Below are 20,063 nucleotides of genomic sequence, written 5' to 3' on the forward strand. Positions count from 1 at the left end.
TCACGCTTTGGCAGGGCTGAGGGTGACTTTCTCAATCCACTTCAGGAACCGGCCGACCCGTGTGTATACACCAGGATAGGTGGGGTCGCCACAACCATGACCCCAGGAGATGATTCCTGTGAGCATCCAGTGCCCACCATCGCCCTGGCACACCAGGGGACCCCCACTGTCACCCTGACAACTGTCCACACGCCGATGGTTCGACAAGCTCCCGGCACACAACATGCGACTGGTGAAGCGACTGCCGTAGCGTTTTTTACACTTCAAAGAGGGCAGTAATGGAACCCAGGCTTGCAGGAGTGTTCGGGAATACTCAGAGTCTAATACAAGAAGAGAAAAAAATTAGCATCTCCAAACTTAAAAAAAAAAAAAAAAACATTTCAATGTATGTAAATAAATGATATAATATAAAAATATACAGTACCATTCAAAGGTTTGGGGTCAGTAAGATTTACTACTTTTACATTCTTTTATTCAGCAAAAATGCATTAAAGTGACAGTAAATACATTTATACCTAGTTCTGTCATGAAACTCTAGATGGGTCCTTAACGCAAGCTGATGATATTTACAGCGTTAACTACTTGGCACAAGCTGATTGGTTCATGTCGCATCTGCAGCCAATAAGCAAATGGCATTTAAAGTTTGTCTAAAACCCTCTACCTTCCCCATCTCCACCTGTATAGATCTGCTATGGGTAATTGATATATGCTATCAGTGCAGCAGCAGTCTGTCTTACATACTCACAGCAGCGTGTCGTGTATATATTGGCAGTAGCAAGTTCCTGTAATTGCTCTGCAGCAGCAATAATCTACAACAACAGCAATAATCAACAGCAGCAGCGTAGCAGATTTATTCCGACAAGACCAAATACATTAACATTGTCATATCCATTACCATGCTAAATGAGAGTTGTCATGACAGAAATAATGTTACAACAGATTTTCCTTTTGAAAGAGTGCTCTTTTGAGCTTTCTATTCAGCAAAGAATTCAGGGAAAAAATGTATCACGGATTCCAACAAAAATATTAAGCAGTTTTTAGCTGTTTTCAACATTGATAATAATTATAAATATTTGTTGAGCAGCAAATCAGTATGTTAGAATGATTTCCGAAGGATCATGTGACACTGACACTTAAGATTGGAGCAATGGCTGCCGAAAATTAGTTTCAGTTTCAGTTTCGATTTCATTTAAAAAAAAATTATATTTGTTTTTATATATCAAGTTTTTTATATTTGACAATATGACTGTTTTACTGTATATTTTATTAAAAAAAATGCAGTCTTGGTGGGCATAAGACATCAAAAAAATCTAAAAATCTTACCAACCCCAAACTTTTGAATGTTACTGTATTTTAATTTTCATATTATAATATTTACATATGTAAATATGTGTTTGCAAAAATAGTTTTTTTTATCTTAATTTTCCTTATTCTATTTAATATACTGTTTATAAATAATTCGCATTTATATTGTTTTTTACCCAGCATTATTAGAATAGGTCTTTCTAAAGGAAACAATTAATCATCATCAGTGTGTTCAAATCACGTTGAATATGTTTAAGTTTGCAGTACCTGTAATTCCCCAGCCGGTAATAACACAGGCAATGGGCCTCTTGCCCCTCTTGTTGCTGTGAGCCGGAAGGCAAACTGCATTAGTGTGCGGGTTAAAGGCCACACAGTTCCCATCTGTACCCTTCAACTTCAGTAAGGCAATATCATACTCCCAGCCCTGTCTGTTATACTTCCTGTGGATCACGATGCGCTCAGGAGAGAGAGAGCGCTCAAAGTCGTCCCTCTCCTCTGTGTGATAGTCGCCGAGCCGCAGCACGTAACGGGAGGGGTCAGAACCAAACCTGAAAAAAGAGATTATTTTCTTGCCAAGATGTCATGAATGGCATCAATTGTTACAGCATAAAGTGGTTATCATTCTATGGAGAGCCACTAGATGTCAGTAGAGTCTCTCTCTCACCTCTTGAAGCAATGAGCTGCAGTAATGACCCAACAGGAATTGATGAGAGTCGCCCCACAAAGTGGATGTGTGCCTTTCGATTGAGACCTCAGCCACAAAGATACTTGCCACGGCCAGTCCCCACTACATGACAGTTACACAGTTTAAAACACATGTGCCAAGAAATGTACTCTTTCTGTTCATGTTGGTTTTATATGGTTAACACTTTGACACCATTTATAAAAATGTTAATTAAAATTAAAATTGAATGTAGTGTAATCACCAAAACAAAACATTTTCAGTGACCTTGAACTTACAATTGTACACATCTTAATCATTGTTTTTAAAGTTTAATATATATACAGTATGTATATATATATATATATCAAAAATTAAGTAAAACAGTAACATTGTGAAATACGACTTTAAAATAGCTGATTTATATTTTAAATATATTTTGGCAAAGCTGAATTATCAGCATCATTACTCCAGTTTTCAGTGTCACATGATCCTTCAGAAATCATTCTAACATGCTGATTTGTTAGAAAAATTTCTTTATATTGTCAGTGTTGAAAACACTGCTGCTTAATATTTTTGTGGAAACTGTGATAATTTTATTCAGGATTCTTTGATGAATAGAAAGTTCAAAAGAACAGCATTTATTTGACAGAAATCTTTTGTAACATTATAAATGTCTTTAATGTCCCTTTTGATTATTATTTGATTATTATACAGTAAATGTGTAGTCACTTTCATGTAACTGTAAATATACAAACATTATATGATGTTCTCTAGTGACCACAGTGCAATATAAGACAATAACAATGGCAGCTGGCCAACAAACAATAAATACAGAGATTGATAAAAACAATGCAGATGTTACAATGTTAGCAAATAAAATGAACCCCGACGTCCATTACCGTAGAGACTTGTCTCCTCCAATGATCCTTCTCCTGCGCCTCTGTGTGTTGGGTCTCAAACCACATTCCTGCTTGCTCGTGCCGCTGTACTTTACAGGTTCAGTGGAGTAATCACAGATGACCCCTGCGTCCTCACTGTTCCTGCAATCATGGGCGTCCGTGCCTACAGCTGAACACTCACCCAACGAAGCCTCTGTTCCAACACACTTCACGTTATCCAGATGGATGGGTCCCTGGCCCTCGCCGAAATAAGCCATGGAGCGGGCCTTCGAGACCCCACTGATATTGAAAAGGGGAAAGAGGAACAAATAAGTGTCTGAAGATTTTGAGATGATCTTTGATCACATGAAACATGCTTACATGAATCCTAGCTGTCTGCAGACCACTCCAGCATTGATGTCATTCCAACCGTCATCACACACGCTGCCCCACTGGCCATTAACAAACACCTCTACGCGGCCCTCTTTACGGCTCTCACCATCCACCAGCCTCACCAGGGGACCTGGAACCACAGCATAGATAGAAACAGCACAGAAAAGATGGGCCTCTATAGACTTGAACATGCGGTGAATATATGAGAATACAATTAATCTATAATTAGTTACAATGTAAATCCATTCTCTTTTTTAAAGGATGATGTTATGCAAAATCATATCCCCCATGTGGGGTACAAAGGCATTTCATTGGCTAAGAAAGTTTTTACGGGCACTCTTGTTATACAGCCCTACAATATGGTGTCAATATGGTGCCTGAAATGACAGAAAATAGCTTTTTTTTAATATAATTCTTTTAAAATCACATTATGTTAACGAAGATTTGATGTCAGAGCAACAAATCACTTTCTGATGATTTCAATATTTTTTACTCCATGTTCTAACCAAGTTCTTCAAGATACAATGTTTTTTATAAGCATATATAAATATGCAAACATGCCATATTATAAAACATGATGTTTCCTAGCATCCAATTTGTTTTGGAGGGCTCTTAAAAGTGTAAAATGTTTCTTCTTGTGTAACATCTGGTTAGGATTTTGTGTTACTCTTGATGACGATAAAGCTAATAAAAGTGTTTGCATGGAGTTTACGCACCTGCGGCAGGAGCCACTTCAGGAATTTCATTGTTATGTCCTTCTCTTTCACAGCGTATGCCCACATCTTCACTGTGGGAGCAGTCATGCTGCCCCCACTGACCATGAGCACAGTCCAGCAGAGAGCTTTCGCCCCCTTCACATTTCACCTCATCCAGCAAGATCAACCCTGTACCCTCCCCGTACATCCCATCTGGAGCCACCTCAGCACGCCCTCTGTTGGACAAATAGCGGTATTGCAGCAACAGCTCAGATGGCTAAATGAGAACACAGTCATACATTCCTGGTTTCCTGAGACCAAAAGATCTCAAATCAAACATGAAAACATCTAAAATGCAAAAATGTGCTGCTTTTAGTTACTTCAAAGTAGCACATCATATGCTTACAAACATTTACATTAGGAATATGTTATCAATCAGCTTACCGATAACCCAGCTGTCGACATACCACCTGGGCGTGACGTCCAGTCCAGTTGTCGTCACATACGGTACCCCATTCTCCACCGTAATAAACCTCAAGACGTCCTTCCCATGGGCTATCAGCTCCTACTAGACGCAACACTCCATCTACAGCAGCATTAGCATGGATATGTTTAATCTATGCACATACAGACAGATGAAATGGTGATAAAAGTAAAAGGGGCAGGACTTTTGGTCCTTATAGTACTTTCAATGTGTTATCAAACGGGCAGTGATGTTGTCTAACACAGTTCATGTCATCTTCACCTGTAAATGGGTTACAAGACACTCCAGCGTCCTCCATGTGGTCACAGTTGTGCCGGCCCCAGGGCGCATGAGGACATTCCTCAAGAGAAAGTTCATTTCCTGTGCAGTGCACGCCATCCAGTACAATAGGCCCAGTGCCTTGCCCAAAGTGTGCCCATGTCCATGCCTTTGGTACACCACTAAAAATAAACAAATGCCTGTGATTCTTTCCTATGCCGAAACAGTCAAGAAACACAATCCTTTTCAAAAGTTTGGGGTCAGCACTTTTTTTAAATGAATACTTTTATTCATAAAGGATGCATTAAATCAATCAAAAATGACAGTTAAGACATTTAAATTTTACAAAATAAAAGTATTTCAAAATGTTGTTTGAACTTTCTATTCCTCAAAGAATCCTGAAAAAACGTATCATGGTTTCCACAAGAACATTGAGCAGCAAAGCTGTTTTCAACATAAATAATGGGAAATTGGGTACCAAATCAGAATGATTTTTGAATGATCATGTGACACTGAAAACTGGAGTAACCACCAAGTTCCCCCATTCACACAAAGAACAATAACTATAAAGATAACTATAACGATAACTATATTAGAATCCCCACCAATGATGCTTTAAATGCTCAAGCTCTTTAAAGCGTGATGGATTCTGATTGGCTGTCAATTTTTATAATATTATTGTTCATCAGCTTGAAAAAATCATTGTGAAAGTGAGTCCAACGATCTTGTTTCTCAGTGCCGGTATTGTTATAGTTGTGCCGTGGGCTCTGCTATTATTTTACATTTAGAATGATTTTTAAAACTTTATAAAATTCAGCTTTGCCAGCCAAGAATAAATTAAACGAAGTATATTCAGGGTTCGTACGTTTTGAAAAAACCTGGAAAAGTTATGGAATTTGAAAAATGCAAATTCCAGGCCTGGAAAGGTTTTGAAAAAATAGAAATACCCAGAAAGTTTTGGAAAAGTCATGGAATTTTTTTTTTTAACATAGCATAATATGTGATTAATAATAACTGTTTTAAAAAAAAAAAAATTCCGCGTTGTCTTAACGTCCTTATATTCGGGTGGCATAACGTTCAGTTCACGTCCGAATCACTCACTTGTTGCGATGTTGCCTGAGGCGAGGTCGGTTCTGACAGAAATTTAATTGAAATGCCAGGAAAGTGGCACGAGCATGCTAAAGCTTTGCAAGCACTGGTGGGTCGAGAATGTAGCGGAAATGAGGATTGCAGCTCTGGCCGCATGTGAAACGATACGCAGTCTCCTGCACGCGAGAGGAGAGAAGAAAACAAGTAAATGCCAGTTCAATTGTAAGTTCATTCTTTATCTGCTTAGGAGTGTGCGATATTGTCTATGAACTATGATGATATTGTAATCATTGTTTAACTACATGTACGTCCGAGCCGAGGCACTGCGAGTGCGAGCTGACATCGCGTTTGTCTCTCATGCTTGCTTTCACACTGCGTGATGTGTCAGTGCAGTTATAGATGTCCCCAACTGAGTTTTTATCATATTATGTTGTCATATTAGAATATCACATGAGCAAGAGTGCCGTTTTCCTGTGCAAAGGTGCTATTTATTTTATACAAAAGTTAAATTAACAATAAAGTTGACATTGTGAGTTACTTTTTGGACACAATATTGTCAATTTTCACTTTATATCGCCGACGAGAATTTCATAATGAAGCCGTGGTCCAACAGACATGATGATTTATTTATTTATTTAATGAAATCCGCGTTTTGAACGAATCATTTTAACGATTCAGTGAACATTCACTTGTTTTTTTAATGAATCAGCCGTTTGAACGAATCGGTTGAAATTACTCCAACAACTCGCTTATTAAGACAGTGACTTGCCGCCACCTACGGGTGGTTTTAGTTTCATATTTAAAGTATCTTTTTTTAATTAAAATGTTAAAATTATAAATCATTTCATTTAAATATTGAATATCTTTATTTATGCAATTGTAAATGAAGTGTAAATATAGTAGGCTAATGCCAGTTTTGATGCCGCTTCTGTGTCAGCTCTAATGTCGACTGACATTTTCAGGAATACATAGTCATGGAAATGTGCCGAAAAGTCATGGAAAAGTCATGGAATAGTCATGGAAAAGTATTGGTTAAAATGTGTATGAACCCTGTATATTACAATAAATAATAGTTACTTAAAGGTGGTATCAGTGATTTCAGGCCCAAAAATATTTTTATCACATTCACCTTATCTTTCCTAACGATCCGCTAGCTGCCCGCCCCATAAGCATGCCGTCAAAAAAACGCGTCCCTGTAGGCAGCCTAGGCTCTGAGATCTGCACACAAAAACAAATGGTTTGGCCAAACACTCAAAACCAAAACAAATAGTGTTCCAACCAATCACTGACAGGGGGAGGGTGTTGTGAGGTTTTGTGCTTGTGCACGGCTGCACGCGAAGTCAGAGCTGAAGAAAAAGCTGGCTCAAAACCTCACAACACCCTCCCCCTGTCAGTGATTGGTTGGAACACTATTTGTTTTGATTTTGAGTGTTTGGCTAAACCATTTGTTTTTGTGTGCAGATCTCAGAGCCTAGGCTGCCTACAGAGACGCGTTTTTTTGACGGCATGCTTATGGGGCGGGCAGCTAGCGGATCGTTAGGAAAGATTAGATGAATGTGATAAAAATATTTTTGGGCCTGAAATCACTGATACCACCTTTAAAGTGTAATACTATTACAATTGTATGACACAATTGTTGTATTTTTGATCAAATAAATGCAGCCTTGGTGAGCAAAAGAGACTTCTTTCAAACTTTTGAAAAATAGTATGCATTTATGATTATAACTAGGGGGAAGACAGATACAGAGGTGCCAAAATAGTTTGTAATGATACTTACAGTGCAAAGGCATTCAAGATAATCATTACTGATGTATATAATGTACAATAAGAGGATAGTGAGAAGTGTAGTAGAAAGTGAACACAGCAAAGTATGTGTGTGCGTGTATGTCTATGGTTTTGTTCAGAACAGAAAAAAAAGTTAGATGGATGGTGAAGGGTAAAATCGGTTGCTTTCGATCCCACTGCAGATTCGTGGAGTGAATCCCTGCACCCCATCAATCATTCATACACTCCTTCCATTCATCTATATTCATAAAGTTCACTCACTGTGCTAGTGCGCGTAAAGAGGACTGTCCTTTTAAGCAGCACTCAGATTTGTGCATGACATCATCAGTGTCTCTCAGCTCAAAGCAAAACATTTATAAATATTTCTAAATATTTCTAAACAGAAAAGAGCTCAGTAACATCCTGATTATGTCCTTACTTACAAAAGCTTTCAAGCAACATTAGAAGAACTTTCAATATATCCTTGTACTCACGCTTATAAGATAAGGTTCTTGTTTTTTCAAATGGAAAGCAACAAGGCAGATCATGGAAAATGTGATTTTTTTTTTTTAATTTTTTTTTACTAAATGCATTTTTTAGGGCTGTCAAAGTTAACGTGCTAACTTTAGATATTTAATTTAACAAATGTATTTTCCTTTTTATCTACAGCCTCAGCCTGAAAGGTATGAAATAAAATCCAATCTGTCAACTTAATAGAAAATAAATATTTTCCAGATAATATTATATTTTATTTAAATATATATATAAATGATTTAATTGGAAGTATTTTATTTAAGTTGTCTTTCTTAAAAAAAATCATGAAGTCATATTTGGGGGTCCTTGGCATCAAAAAGGATACATATGATGACATATTTCTTACCCCAACCCCAACTGTCTGCAAACCACTTCAGCATCAATATCATCCCATTGGTCATCACAAATAGTACCCCACCTCCCGTTATGGTACACCTCCACACGCCCCTCAAAATCCTCAAGGCCTCCCACGAGCCTCAGGGGGGCACCGTTACCTAAGCAAAACATTTCATTTATTCCGATAATTCATTTACTGCATCAGAGAATGATTAGGACAAAATAACATTTCACACTATCTTGAGAGCAGAAGCTTAAAACTATGATGCTATATGCATCAGTAGAGATACTTTTACAAGATATATGTCTCCCACATATGGCATAATGCTTAGTAGCATGTATGTGTGCGTGGTAAATGATGGGGACGTATAAGAACCCTTGGCAAAGCCTCAGAGATCTCAGATTGCTTTCTCCTTCCTAATGTTTCTGTGTGAATAATTCACAGCTCTCCCTAAATATACCTGACCTTGTTCTAGCAAACTGTCCCATTACAACAGGCACACGGTTTATGACTCTGCTTCTGTCTGTCATGAATTCTGTCTTCATTTAGCTCCACAGAAGGCCTTGCTAAACCCCTGTTGAAAATATATCTTACAGGAGTGTGATCAGCAGAAACAGGAAGCTCAGCTATTGCTTCATGAACTGTGAATCTGACAAATTTAATTGACAGCATGTGACAAAGATAATGTTTCCTAACTTGCATTTGTTCTCTCTCTATATATGCATCTACATCTAAATAGGCCCTATAAATCGATATCTATATGTACATCTATATTTATATACCTTTCAAAAGTTGAAGTAAATTAAAGTGAAAGAAAATTAATACTTTTTTTCATGCATTAAATGGATCAAAATTGAACGTATATACAAACTTACCCTCAGGGACAGCACACACCACTCCGGCCTCATTGCCATGGTTACAGTCGCCGGAGACATATTTCCGGCTCCGGCACTTCAGCAGAGAATCTTCATTGCCATGGCAGCCAAGACGTTCAAAGTGGAAGAGACCAGATCCAGGTCCAAAGTAAGAGTGCCGAAGCGCAGTGCCGATTTCACTGTTGGGGAGTCAGCAGGTAATTAAATGAGAGCATATACTGAGCGTTAATCAGTTCAGAGCCTCTAGCTAATAACGAATAGAGTTTGCAGCTTATACCCGAGCCTCAGTTGTCTACAGATCACACTGGCATCTCGATCAGTCAGGTGAATGTCACACACTGCTCCCCAACGGCCATTCAGGTAAACCTCAAGACGACCACTTTTATTAGACGAAGCCCCCACCAACCGAGCCTCACCTGGAGGAAGAGGTGCAGAATCTAACACATTCAGAGATTTTGATATATAACTTAACTTTCCCTTGAATGTCTACAGTATATATATAGTTAGGTCAATAATAAAATAAAGTCAATAATAATAATAATAATATTAATAATAAGCAATAAAATTAAGTTCTTGTTTCTCTGATGTTGGTTAATGGTCACATGGCGTGCAGGTAAACAAATAAAATATTTAATCTTTCTTAGTAAGTGTTTTATTTTGATTGATTTATTTTAATCCTACATTTTTATGATTTAATTACTTAATAGCTTTTCATTAAACTCACAAACCCCCTGCAGTTCCTTCAAGAAACCCAGTTTGGGAAACCCTGACATAATGTAATATGTAATGCACTTCATACTGTTGATAATATGATACGCACCCGTTACTATATATATATATATATGCTTATCAAATGCTTTTTATGTTTTGAGAAATTCAATTTTCCATTTCCTTACTGTTGCAGATACTGTCTTCTTTCTATTCTGTGGAGAGCAGATATCCTGAAATATAATTACCTTTTACCTCCGTCTTCTTTCTCCTTGACTAGAGGACAACTTAAGTAAAAGTGGCACAGCTTACCTCACTATCACCCATTTACATCTACAGACTCTGTGAATCAACTCTCTATAATTAGTACAGAATGATCACATTAGAGACACTGTGTCTTGCAAATTATCATCTTGCTGCCACACGGCATGCTCACAGACATTAATTTAAATACGCACTAATTGTTTGAGTCTGTAACCGTGTTTAATGTTATTACATTGAAAAGAAAAGGAGGAGAGAGGCAGACAGAGATAATCACAGCTCCCAGAGATAAGGCAGATAAGATTTCAACACCAGCTTGGGACTGAACCACAGACACGGGCAGGTGATGATGACAGACCAGCACAAAGAGATCCAGAGAGCGAACAGACACTTTCAGAATGGGAGTAATACAGAGTAACAAATACACATGAGGGACGTGAGTCTGATTGATTATTAGACAATAAATGCATAGACAGGGGAAGACGAATAGAGTATATTAAAAAGAGAAGACAGAGAGAATCCTTGACTGTGGCTGCGTGCTGTGACTGCCAGTGCCACAATAAACGTCACTCGATTCCTGTACAACAACACCTACGCTAATATGACAGCTAGGACACAAATACTCACCAGAACACATTCACTTAATAAACACAAACATCACGGTACTGTAAGTGCTTTTCAATGTCAAATGTAGCAAGACTAGAGCCATCTGCAACCATGCGCTACAGCCACAAATGTTATTTTATTTTCTGCAATTTTGAATATTCTAGTTGTTTCTCTTATTTACTGTATGTATGCACTGCAGCTATTTAACTTATAATGACAACTGATTTGTGTATTCCAATAACCCATTTGTATGTAAAGGACTCAAAAAGGAAACTTGGATACAAATTAGCTTGTGCTTCAATCTCTATGTACAATGCATTTTGTTTATGCTTTTGTACTGCCTCTATGCAATTACCTAAAATAAATAAAACTGTAAATTAAACATGTAAATAAACCTATACATACATACATGCATCTCCAGAAAAGCATGTGTTGATCATAACGGTAATTAATTTGAGAATAATAAAGATGAATCAGAATTAGCTCACACGTTTGTCAGATTTACCAGTCTGTGGGTACAATTAATATGTCTAGAACATATTCAGTGCATAATTTACCTAATTATAACTTAGCAGGTCACAGAATATCTCTGATGTCTAAAATGATCCATGGGAGAGTCATGCTAGACTGATATAATATCTGTAACGATAACCAGCCTGCTCAACATTTTGAAGAAACAACCTGATGAAACATTTTTGCATTGTAACGCTTGCTTCAGATCAGAAATAGTTTTGCACATGTGTTGGTTGGTTTGTAAATGGCTTTTGTCACTTTTACACTTAGTCTGTCCACACAAAATGTTTTTTTGCATTCTACTGCTCTGCTTTTCCTTTGTTTCTAAACATGCGCTGGATTGACATGTTTGACCGCTGCACTCCTGTCTTCTGAAAACACAGTGCTCAAGTTAAATAAAGTTCAACTTTTAAAAAGAGCATGTTCCACCGACCTGCGTCTCGAATGGTCCCTTACTCTTCCTCAAAACTCAAGGTACAAAAAGATATTAAAATAACAATAAAGCTTTTGTTTAAAAAAACAAAACAAGGAATGCTCACCCTGGTGGCAGTCGCAGTAGGCCCATCCGATTGCTCCTGACTTCTGTCTGAAAAAGCACCAGGGGTTGGATGCACGGTCAGGATTTCTACAGTGGTTGTGGTCACCCAGCCCACGATCAGGGTACTGCAGCATGTAGTCTGGAAAGTCAGTCCATTTTAGACAGGAAGAGCCAGAGTCTGTCTGAGACACAGATCCATTGTAATACCCCAGCTCAGTGAAGCCCTCAGAGCAGGACAGAGGTCCTATGGGAAACATGCAACATTTAAAGTTAAATTCAGCATTCAAACTTGAACAATGTCCTTGATGGAGCATAACATAATATTTTAATGCAGTGGCAAATAAAGCTCAACTCATTTTAAAATCCTTGGCATGAAAAAAATGTGCATGACCTAAAATGATAGGACCTTGTGTTATGTCAAAGCAGCAGTGTTGCAAACCTACGGTGGTCTTATTAGCTTTCTGATCTTGTAACTTTTTTTTTAGAGTGAAAACCCCTACAGTCCTTCCTCTGGGTACCATCAATACCTACTAATGATGGCTTACTGCACTGCTGGAACAGCAAGACCTGTGAGGACCCACTATGATGAGTCACAGATTCAGACCTTACATGCCTTGTAGTGATGTGTTATACAGTGTGTGTGTGTGTGTGTGTGTGTGTGTGTGTGTGTGTGTGTGTGTGTGTGTGTGTGTGTGTGTGTGCGACATATTTTCAAACAAATTAATATTAAGGAATTACTCAAATAACTAATTTACTTTTGCTTGCTTGCATCAGTTAGTCACAATCAGGAAAATCCTTTTTCCAAATGATTCTAATCAAAACCATTAAAGGGATAGTTCACCCAAAAATGAAAATGCTGTCCTCATTTACTCACCCTCATGTTGTTCCAAACCTGTATGATTCCCTTTCTTCTGCTAAACACAAAAGAAGATATTTTAAAGAAGGTTGGTAATTAAACAGTTGCTGGTCCTCATTGACTTCCATAGTATTTTTTTTTTCCTACTATGGAAGTCAATGGGGTCCATCAGTCGTTTGGTTACCGACTTTCTTCAAAATATCTTCTTTTGTGTTCAGCAGAAGAAAGAAAGTCATACAGGTTTGGAACAACATGAGGGTGAGTAAATGAGGACAGCATTTTCATTTTTGGGTGAACTATCCCTTTAAAGTAAACAAAAATATTGTGCCTTTGGAGCATTGTTGTGACCAAATTATGTGATCTATTCTAGACAAGTCTCATGTGAGAGAGCATTCTCTAAAATATTTACTGTGTAGCAGGCAGCCAGAAACAACTATTTAATTTCATGCTTTAGTGTGGGTTGTTAAATTAATTTGTGAGCATTTAAACAATAATTTAATACAGCAGTCCATAACTTATTAGTTACAGTCTTAAGCAGTTCCCTATTCACTGCCAGTCTGTTCTCTAATGCTTTTCTGGAAATGTGACTAGAAACGGAGAAAGTCCTGGGCTTTGTGCCCACTGTCCAAATGCACGCTTAACTGGAGTCTTGACGTATTTTCAGACAAGAGACAGACGTTAAATCCATCCACCACAAGAGAAGGATATTTTAAAAGTAGTAGTCGCTTCATTGGGTGCTTTGGGGCATTTATAAAAGAGAATGAAATAAGGAGGAGACGCTCTTTAATGCAATTAGAGGTTTACATCTTTGAAGTTTACATCTCTGAAGATATAAGTCAGAATTGCATGATATAAAAGTCTCAATTGAGTGTTATAAAGTGAGAATTGCGAGATATAAACACAATTGCGAGAAATAATTCTGACTTACAGTATATTATAATTCTGTTCATATCTTGCAATTCTGAATTTCTAACATGCAACTGCGACTTTATATCATGCAATTCTGACTTTATATCTCCCAATTGCATGTTATAAAGTCACGAGATGAGAAAATTTTGAGAAAAAAAGTCAGAATTCAATTGTGAGTTTATTTCTCGCAATTGCAACATTATATCTCACATTTTTGTGCTAAAACGTCACAATTACCTTTTTTTATTTTTTATTCTGTGGTGGAAACAAGCTTCCATAGAATCGATCAGTTCTAAGAAAAACAAAACAAAAAAAACCTCCTGAGAATTAATGGGCCTGTTGTGCAGGATCAAACAGAGGACATTGTGCCCTAGTCTCTCTTTAGAAGCAGGTGCTAAACCCTTAGGGAGAGAGAGATGAGACAATCTCAAACTCTGAGTATTATGGGCAAAAATGCTAGCAGATGTAACGCCAGAAAAGTATTTACACCTGTATGCATATACAAATCTACACCCAGCGGACACATAGCCTAACCCTGCTTATGTAGGTTACTTTAGACTTATTGAGCTGAGACAAATGCACTTAAAGACTGATGGCCAAGATAAGCATATTAGAGCTAAAGCATCACTGAAACTCTATTACGTCATCCTCTTCTATCTAAATTATTCCAAAAATAACTGTAAACAAAGTACTGAAAAAAAACCTCAGACAGTATCATTCCATATCTTATGAAAAACATGTTTCATCAGGGACCAGTATTAGATTTCCAATCTGAGCCATTTTTAAACTTCCAGTCCATCCATTAAGATTATCTCAATTTAGGCAGAGGCAACAGAGGACCATGACTATCTGACATCTCACCGAGCAGAAAAAAAAAAAAAACTTTCCATAATCTAATGATAAAATATTGATAATTATTTTCATGGTATGGCTGATAACCAATATGTAATGCAATATAATATAATGTAATGCAATGTAATAATATAATTTAATATAATATGACCATTATCAAATATATATATATAGCCTATATATATATATATATATATATATATATATATATATATATATATATATATATATATACATACATTAATTTGATAATGTTATATTATATACATCAGTCAATAGTATAGTATATAATATCAGATATTATATACTATAATTATATAGTATATAATACCAGTCAATAACTGGTACTGATATATATTGTGAATTTCAGTATCATAAATATGTGCATTGCATAGCTAGTCGATGATAAAACACCATACACTGTGTGAGTATAGTATATGAGCAAAAAAAAAGATTTATGGAAAAGAGATTTGATTGTTGATGTTTCCAATTTTAAAATATTTTCGACATTATCAAAATATGTGCACATTGTCAGGTTAATAGTTCAACAGTCTAAAATATTTTCTTGCACACACTCACGTCTCGTCTCGTGAGAGCTCATGTTCCACGCTGTATGTCGGTCTATACATACAGTAAAGCAATTTGCTGAAATAGCATCAGGGTTGAGTTCCACTCATATTTATCATGGTGTTACAGTTATAGAGCACGATAAAGACCACCAGTGAGACTCCTGGTGGTATCACAAGAGACTAAATATAAGTGGTTTAACAGCAGAGGCTGCTGGCCTGTGTAAAATAAGTCTACATATGAGGCAATCATAGAGGAATCTCACACTGCCCCAGCATGAACTGGGAGTAGGTTGACGGTTCTGTGGGAAGGTTGAGTATATTTCAGCATCCTGCCCTAAGGATGTCAGCGCACAAACCTGTCCAGACTTGGAAGGCAAGGAAAGCAATAAAGTTCACAGAATATGAACATGACACGTGTAATATGCAAAAACAGTGGGACATTCAGTCTCAAATTAGCGACTCCTCAAAGCCCATCAATGCTACAGTTGCTTCTCATTCATTCACTGTCATCAGTAAGTGTTTGTGCTTTACTCATATTACAAGCACATTGAATATTGTGTTTCTCTCCATACAATCTTGTCTGAGAAGCAATTGTTGTGGTTGAGTATTTCTTGAACTCTGCCGTAGGGAAACAGAGACAAATATATCTCTTGACAGTCGAGTGTTTTTGCATCGGTTAATGTTGTATTAAATACAGTGCCAAGCAAGGATGTGGTTATTGGCACTGAAAGAGATGCTCTTTACGAGAACAAAGTACAGTGACATTTCAGCTGCAACCAATAAGTGTGTGCCTGAATTAGGTGGCATAATTTAATTTCCCAAGCAAATGTTCTCACAAAAGAGATGCTGGTATATCGCCAAATCTCGTAAAGAAACAAAATAGGATTCCAGCTCGCACCTTTATTTAACCTTTAAGAAATAGTGAAAAATATAGACTTGTAAATGCATGTAAGTGCCTACCTGAGCTCTGCAGGGTATTTAGGTACACAGCGCTCTGTCTTGCCTATGAAGACAAAACAACAACAGTCAGTTTAGTTCTTTCACTAACAAAAAAGTAAAAAAATAAAAAGTAACAGGGCCAAGGTTTATTTGGACATGTTCTTTACCATATTCTTAGAATTACTATGTAAAATTAATGGGTAATCATTTCGGTATATCAATTTGGAATTGGTATTTTGTTTAATATATACAAAAGTATCATGGTATCCCAATCTAATACCTTCACGGTTCCACACTCTTAAAAATAACGGTTCCAAAAGGGGGGTTTGCAGCGATGCCATAGATAGAACCATTTTTTGGTTCTTCAAAGAACCTTTCAGTGAAGAGTTCCTAAAAGAACCATTTTTTCCTCAGATTGAAGAACATTTTAATAATCTAAAGAACTTTTCCACTAAAAAGAACCTTTTGTGCAATGGAAAGGTGCCTTGGATGTTAAAGATTCTTCATGGAACCATAGATACCAATAAAAAACTTTTTTTATGTGCATGACAATAACTGGACATGAATTACGACTTAAACACATACAGCATTATTTGTAGTTTATACCATTTTATTTGTTTTATTTGAGTTACGTGTTGTTTTGATCCTAAAAACAAGCTGCCAGCCTGTCAGAGGTTTTCTCCCTAGAGGAAGGCTATTAAAGATATCTGTTGCTTTACGACAGGAAAATGTCACAAAGACATGAGTTAATGGTTTGGAGCAGTTATGGTTTAGCAGAACTTCAGCTGAGATCAAAGAACACTTTCATGATCAAGCCATTATGTGACTGCTACTGTGTGAGATGGGTGTGATGAAGGGAATGAGCATCACACTTTTCTCTCATCCTCATTCCTCACTAAACTGCAAGCAAACAATGGGACAGGACGCTTGCAGTGTACTAGAGGGTGTAAGTACAATTAAGATGCAAGTTTCTCAAACCTTCAGACTTTAGGAACAACTAAGACAAAAAATAACAGCAAGTATATACGTTAACTGTCCTATTGTCCTAAGAAAATGTTTTGTCTCAAGATGCACACCAGTATTTTTTTCTATGGCATGTTTGCAAAAGCTATTTAAATGTTCTAATTAAACCAAGGCCTAATCCTGGCTTCGTCAAAGCCCTGTCTGTGAAACCAGGCCTTAATATAAAATATTAAAAAGTAAACACAATATATACCTGAACATTTGCTCTAAATGTTTTAGTTTAGATGTTCTTGAAAATGGCGCAAAGCCTGACTCCAATACCAAAAACTAAATGACCATAGAAGGGTTAAGCTTTGGTTGTCTGATGTGCTCAGCTTGCACAGGATATGTACGGCTTTAGTATATTCTCCCATGTCATTATGTTCTGTTTGTTATTTTCATGAATGTTTTGTTCATTCATATCTCCCTGCTGAGACATCTTAACAGTGTGGCTTTCAAGTATGTTGACTGGCTTTAGTGGGGTTTTGGACAGTTTTCAGCTCAGGCCACAGCAGACCAGCTGAAAATCATCTTAAACCATCTAAAACCAGCAAACCCACTTAGACTTAATGTTTTATTTTACAGTTTTATTTTATTTTGTTACATTTGTTACATGTAGGCTACTTACTGTAGTAATAGTAGTAAATTATGCATAATTGCATTCAACTAACTCTAAACCAAACTCTATTCCTAACCCTATAGTAAGTGCATGGTGTTCATTACTTAAACTGTAACAAGGACATATTAAAATAGTGCAACCATGTTTTTTTTTTAATTAAGTAGGGACATATTGATAATAAAAAATAATATAGGACTAAAACAAAATAAAAACTTATAACGCAACATATTATGGAAACATATGGCATCATAAGGGACGTGTAAAAATGCATATGCACGGCTCTCATTATCTCGTGATTATTATTTAGATACTTTAAATAGATTAAATGTATTCGGGGCAAAGTACACCTCAGCCACAAAAAAACGAACAAAGACTGCATAATTCCTTGTAACAATCACCACACACTTTCACGTGATACACGACGTTAATGTCACAGTGACGACGTCAAGAAGAGTCATAATAACATGCAGGATCAACATTTTTAATCTTTCGCGTGTCGACTTCCATTCTAACTACTCATTTAACAAAAGAAAAATGTACAATGTCATTTTACAGACTAGTAAAAAAAAAAGAAAAAAGAAAAAAAAGAAAAAACATTACTGTAGGCTACACGTATTTATTAGGCTAGCCTAAAAACAGCTTTTTGTCGCCGTCTGAACTCCTCTACTAAAACCAAAGGAACGCGTAAATAAATAAATCACAGTCAGTTTGACTGTTTGTGAGCTGACTAAGAACTTATTAGTCATAGCAACCTGAGTTTACATACCTCGCCGTAGACACCGACAGAGAAACGAAATACAACAGCGATAGAGAGAATCCCAGTGATATCCATCCTGTCATTGACCATACATCCAGCACAACTGTCCCATCATCGCTTTCCGCGGGCATACAGGGAAAGTGGGACGCCTTCCCGCCTCAAAATGTTTATAAATGTATGTTCCAGGAGAAGAAACATTGAAAATGATCAGATAGAACAAAACAATATTGTGTAAACTTCTAAAAGTCCAACGACACGACTGACACCCCTCCCATGCTGAGGTCTGACTGAGGTCTGCGTTCACTGAGGTGAAGAAAGAAGAGACGCCGCTCCTGCAGCCTTCAGTACTACAAATGATTATAGGACATAAACATTTATGGAGCACAGTGCAGAGAGGCTATGGCAAGCCGTTTTAACAATTATTCTTTTAAACTAACTATCATTTATTTTTATATTACTAGTAGGCTACTTGGCTTTAATTAGTAATCCAATGGTGACTATCCTATTTGACTAGTAACTAATCATTAGATAGGCCTGCTAATGCCAATAGGCCTATTGCTGACTTTTACTTGGTAGACAAAGATTGAATAAATTAAATTAAATATTCACTTTACTGTGATTTAATAAATAAACAACATTGATATTATGCTAAACAACTTGAGCCAATGTTTTTCCCCCCATAGCTAATGCCAATTGACCATGCATGCAACATCGGTATAATTACAAGTAAATGATTTTAAAATGTTGCTGATCGCTTTGATTGGTGAACAAATATTAAAAAACATTTAAAGAAAAAATACCTTTAAAATCCACATGAAATGAAAATAAACCTTCTAGATCTTATTGTGAACCACTCATCTGTGCATAGGCTACATTTCTTTTTTATTTTGAAACATAGGATCAACTACTGATGTATGGGTACTATACCCATCCTACTTTCTTTTTCTTTTTGAATACTCTGTTACACTCTGTGTCACTCTTCCATATTGTGTCACAATATGGAAGAAAAGATCTGTCGCTACTTCTGTCTCATAGTGACTTTAGTTTAAAAGATTGTCAGTCTACTTGTGACAAAGTTTTAATGACATTTTAATGAGAAAGAAAAATCTCTTGACAGTTACAGGACTAACCTGATCTCGTGAGAAAATGTAACTATTTTATGAGGCAGCGATTTCATATGAATTTTATCAAATAAAAAGAAAAAGCCATGAAATTTACGATAAAAACCCAACAACTCTTGCCAGAAACTTAGGCTACTGTAAAAAATATGGTAGCAACATATTTAACTTAAATTTACAGTAAATATACCAACTTATAATAATATCTGTTTTGTGCCTTTATACACTAAACACCATCATGGTAACACATGACACTAAAGAAATGGAATAAACATTAATGTAACATAAAAACCTAATTAACTGTTTGGAAAAAAACTAAGAAGAAATATTATACATCATCAAATGTATGAAAATACATCAAATGTGAAGTGTCACATATGGAACTCTGGCAATGTCAATTTACTTTTTTTTTTCACTGTAAGAAAAAAAAGAACAAATGACTTGTTCTTTTTCACTTCCAAAAACTATAAATGTAACAGTATTTTACATGGTTAGATCTATTACAGTTATTCACCGTATATACATTAAGGAATACTGTTA

The 20,063-nt window shown here is 36.6% G+C and overlaps 1 protein-coding gene across 1 annotated transcript; it reads right to left on the reverse strand.

The window, feature by feature from the left end:
• LOC308681455 (neurotrypsin) lies at nucleotides 1–18,489 on the reverse strand (the record flags this gene model as incomplete). The annotated part of the gene is made up of 14 exons (XM_081350370.1): nucleotides 18,415–18,489; nucleotides 16,049–16,091; nucleotides 11,904–12,146; nucleotides 9,554–9,692; nucleotides 9,277–9,455; nucleotides 8,411–8,558; nucleotides 4,681–4,859; nucleotides 4,380–4,521; nucleotides 3,957–4,171; nucleotides 3,229–3,370; nucleotides 2,869–3,147; nucleotides 1,970–2,092; nucleotides 1,573–1,853; nucleotides 1–320 (listed from the first exon to the last, which is right to left on the reverse strand). Exons 1-14 carry the CDS (start codon nucleotides 18,478–18,480, stop codon nucleotides 1–3), a joined length of 2,499 nt encoding a protein of 832 aa, XP_081206496.1. The 5' UTR covers nucleotides 18,481–18,489.
• Nucleotides 18,490–20,063: the final 1,574 nt, after the last annotated feature.

The sequence above is a fragment of the Scardinius erythrophthalmus genome, assembly GCF_964197995.2.
Source record: "Scardinius erythrophthalmus genome assembly, chromosome: 21".
Lineage (NCBI taxonomy): Eukaryota > Metazoa > Chordata > Actinopteri > Cypriniformes > Leuciscidae > Scardinius > Scardinius erythrophthalmus.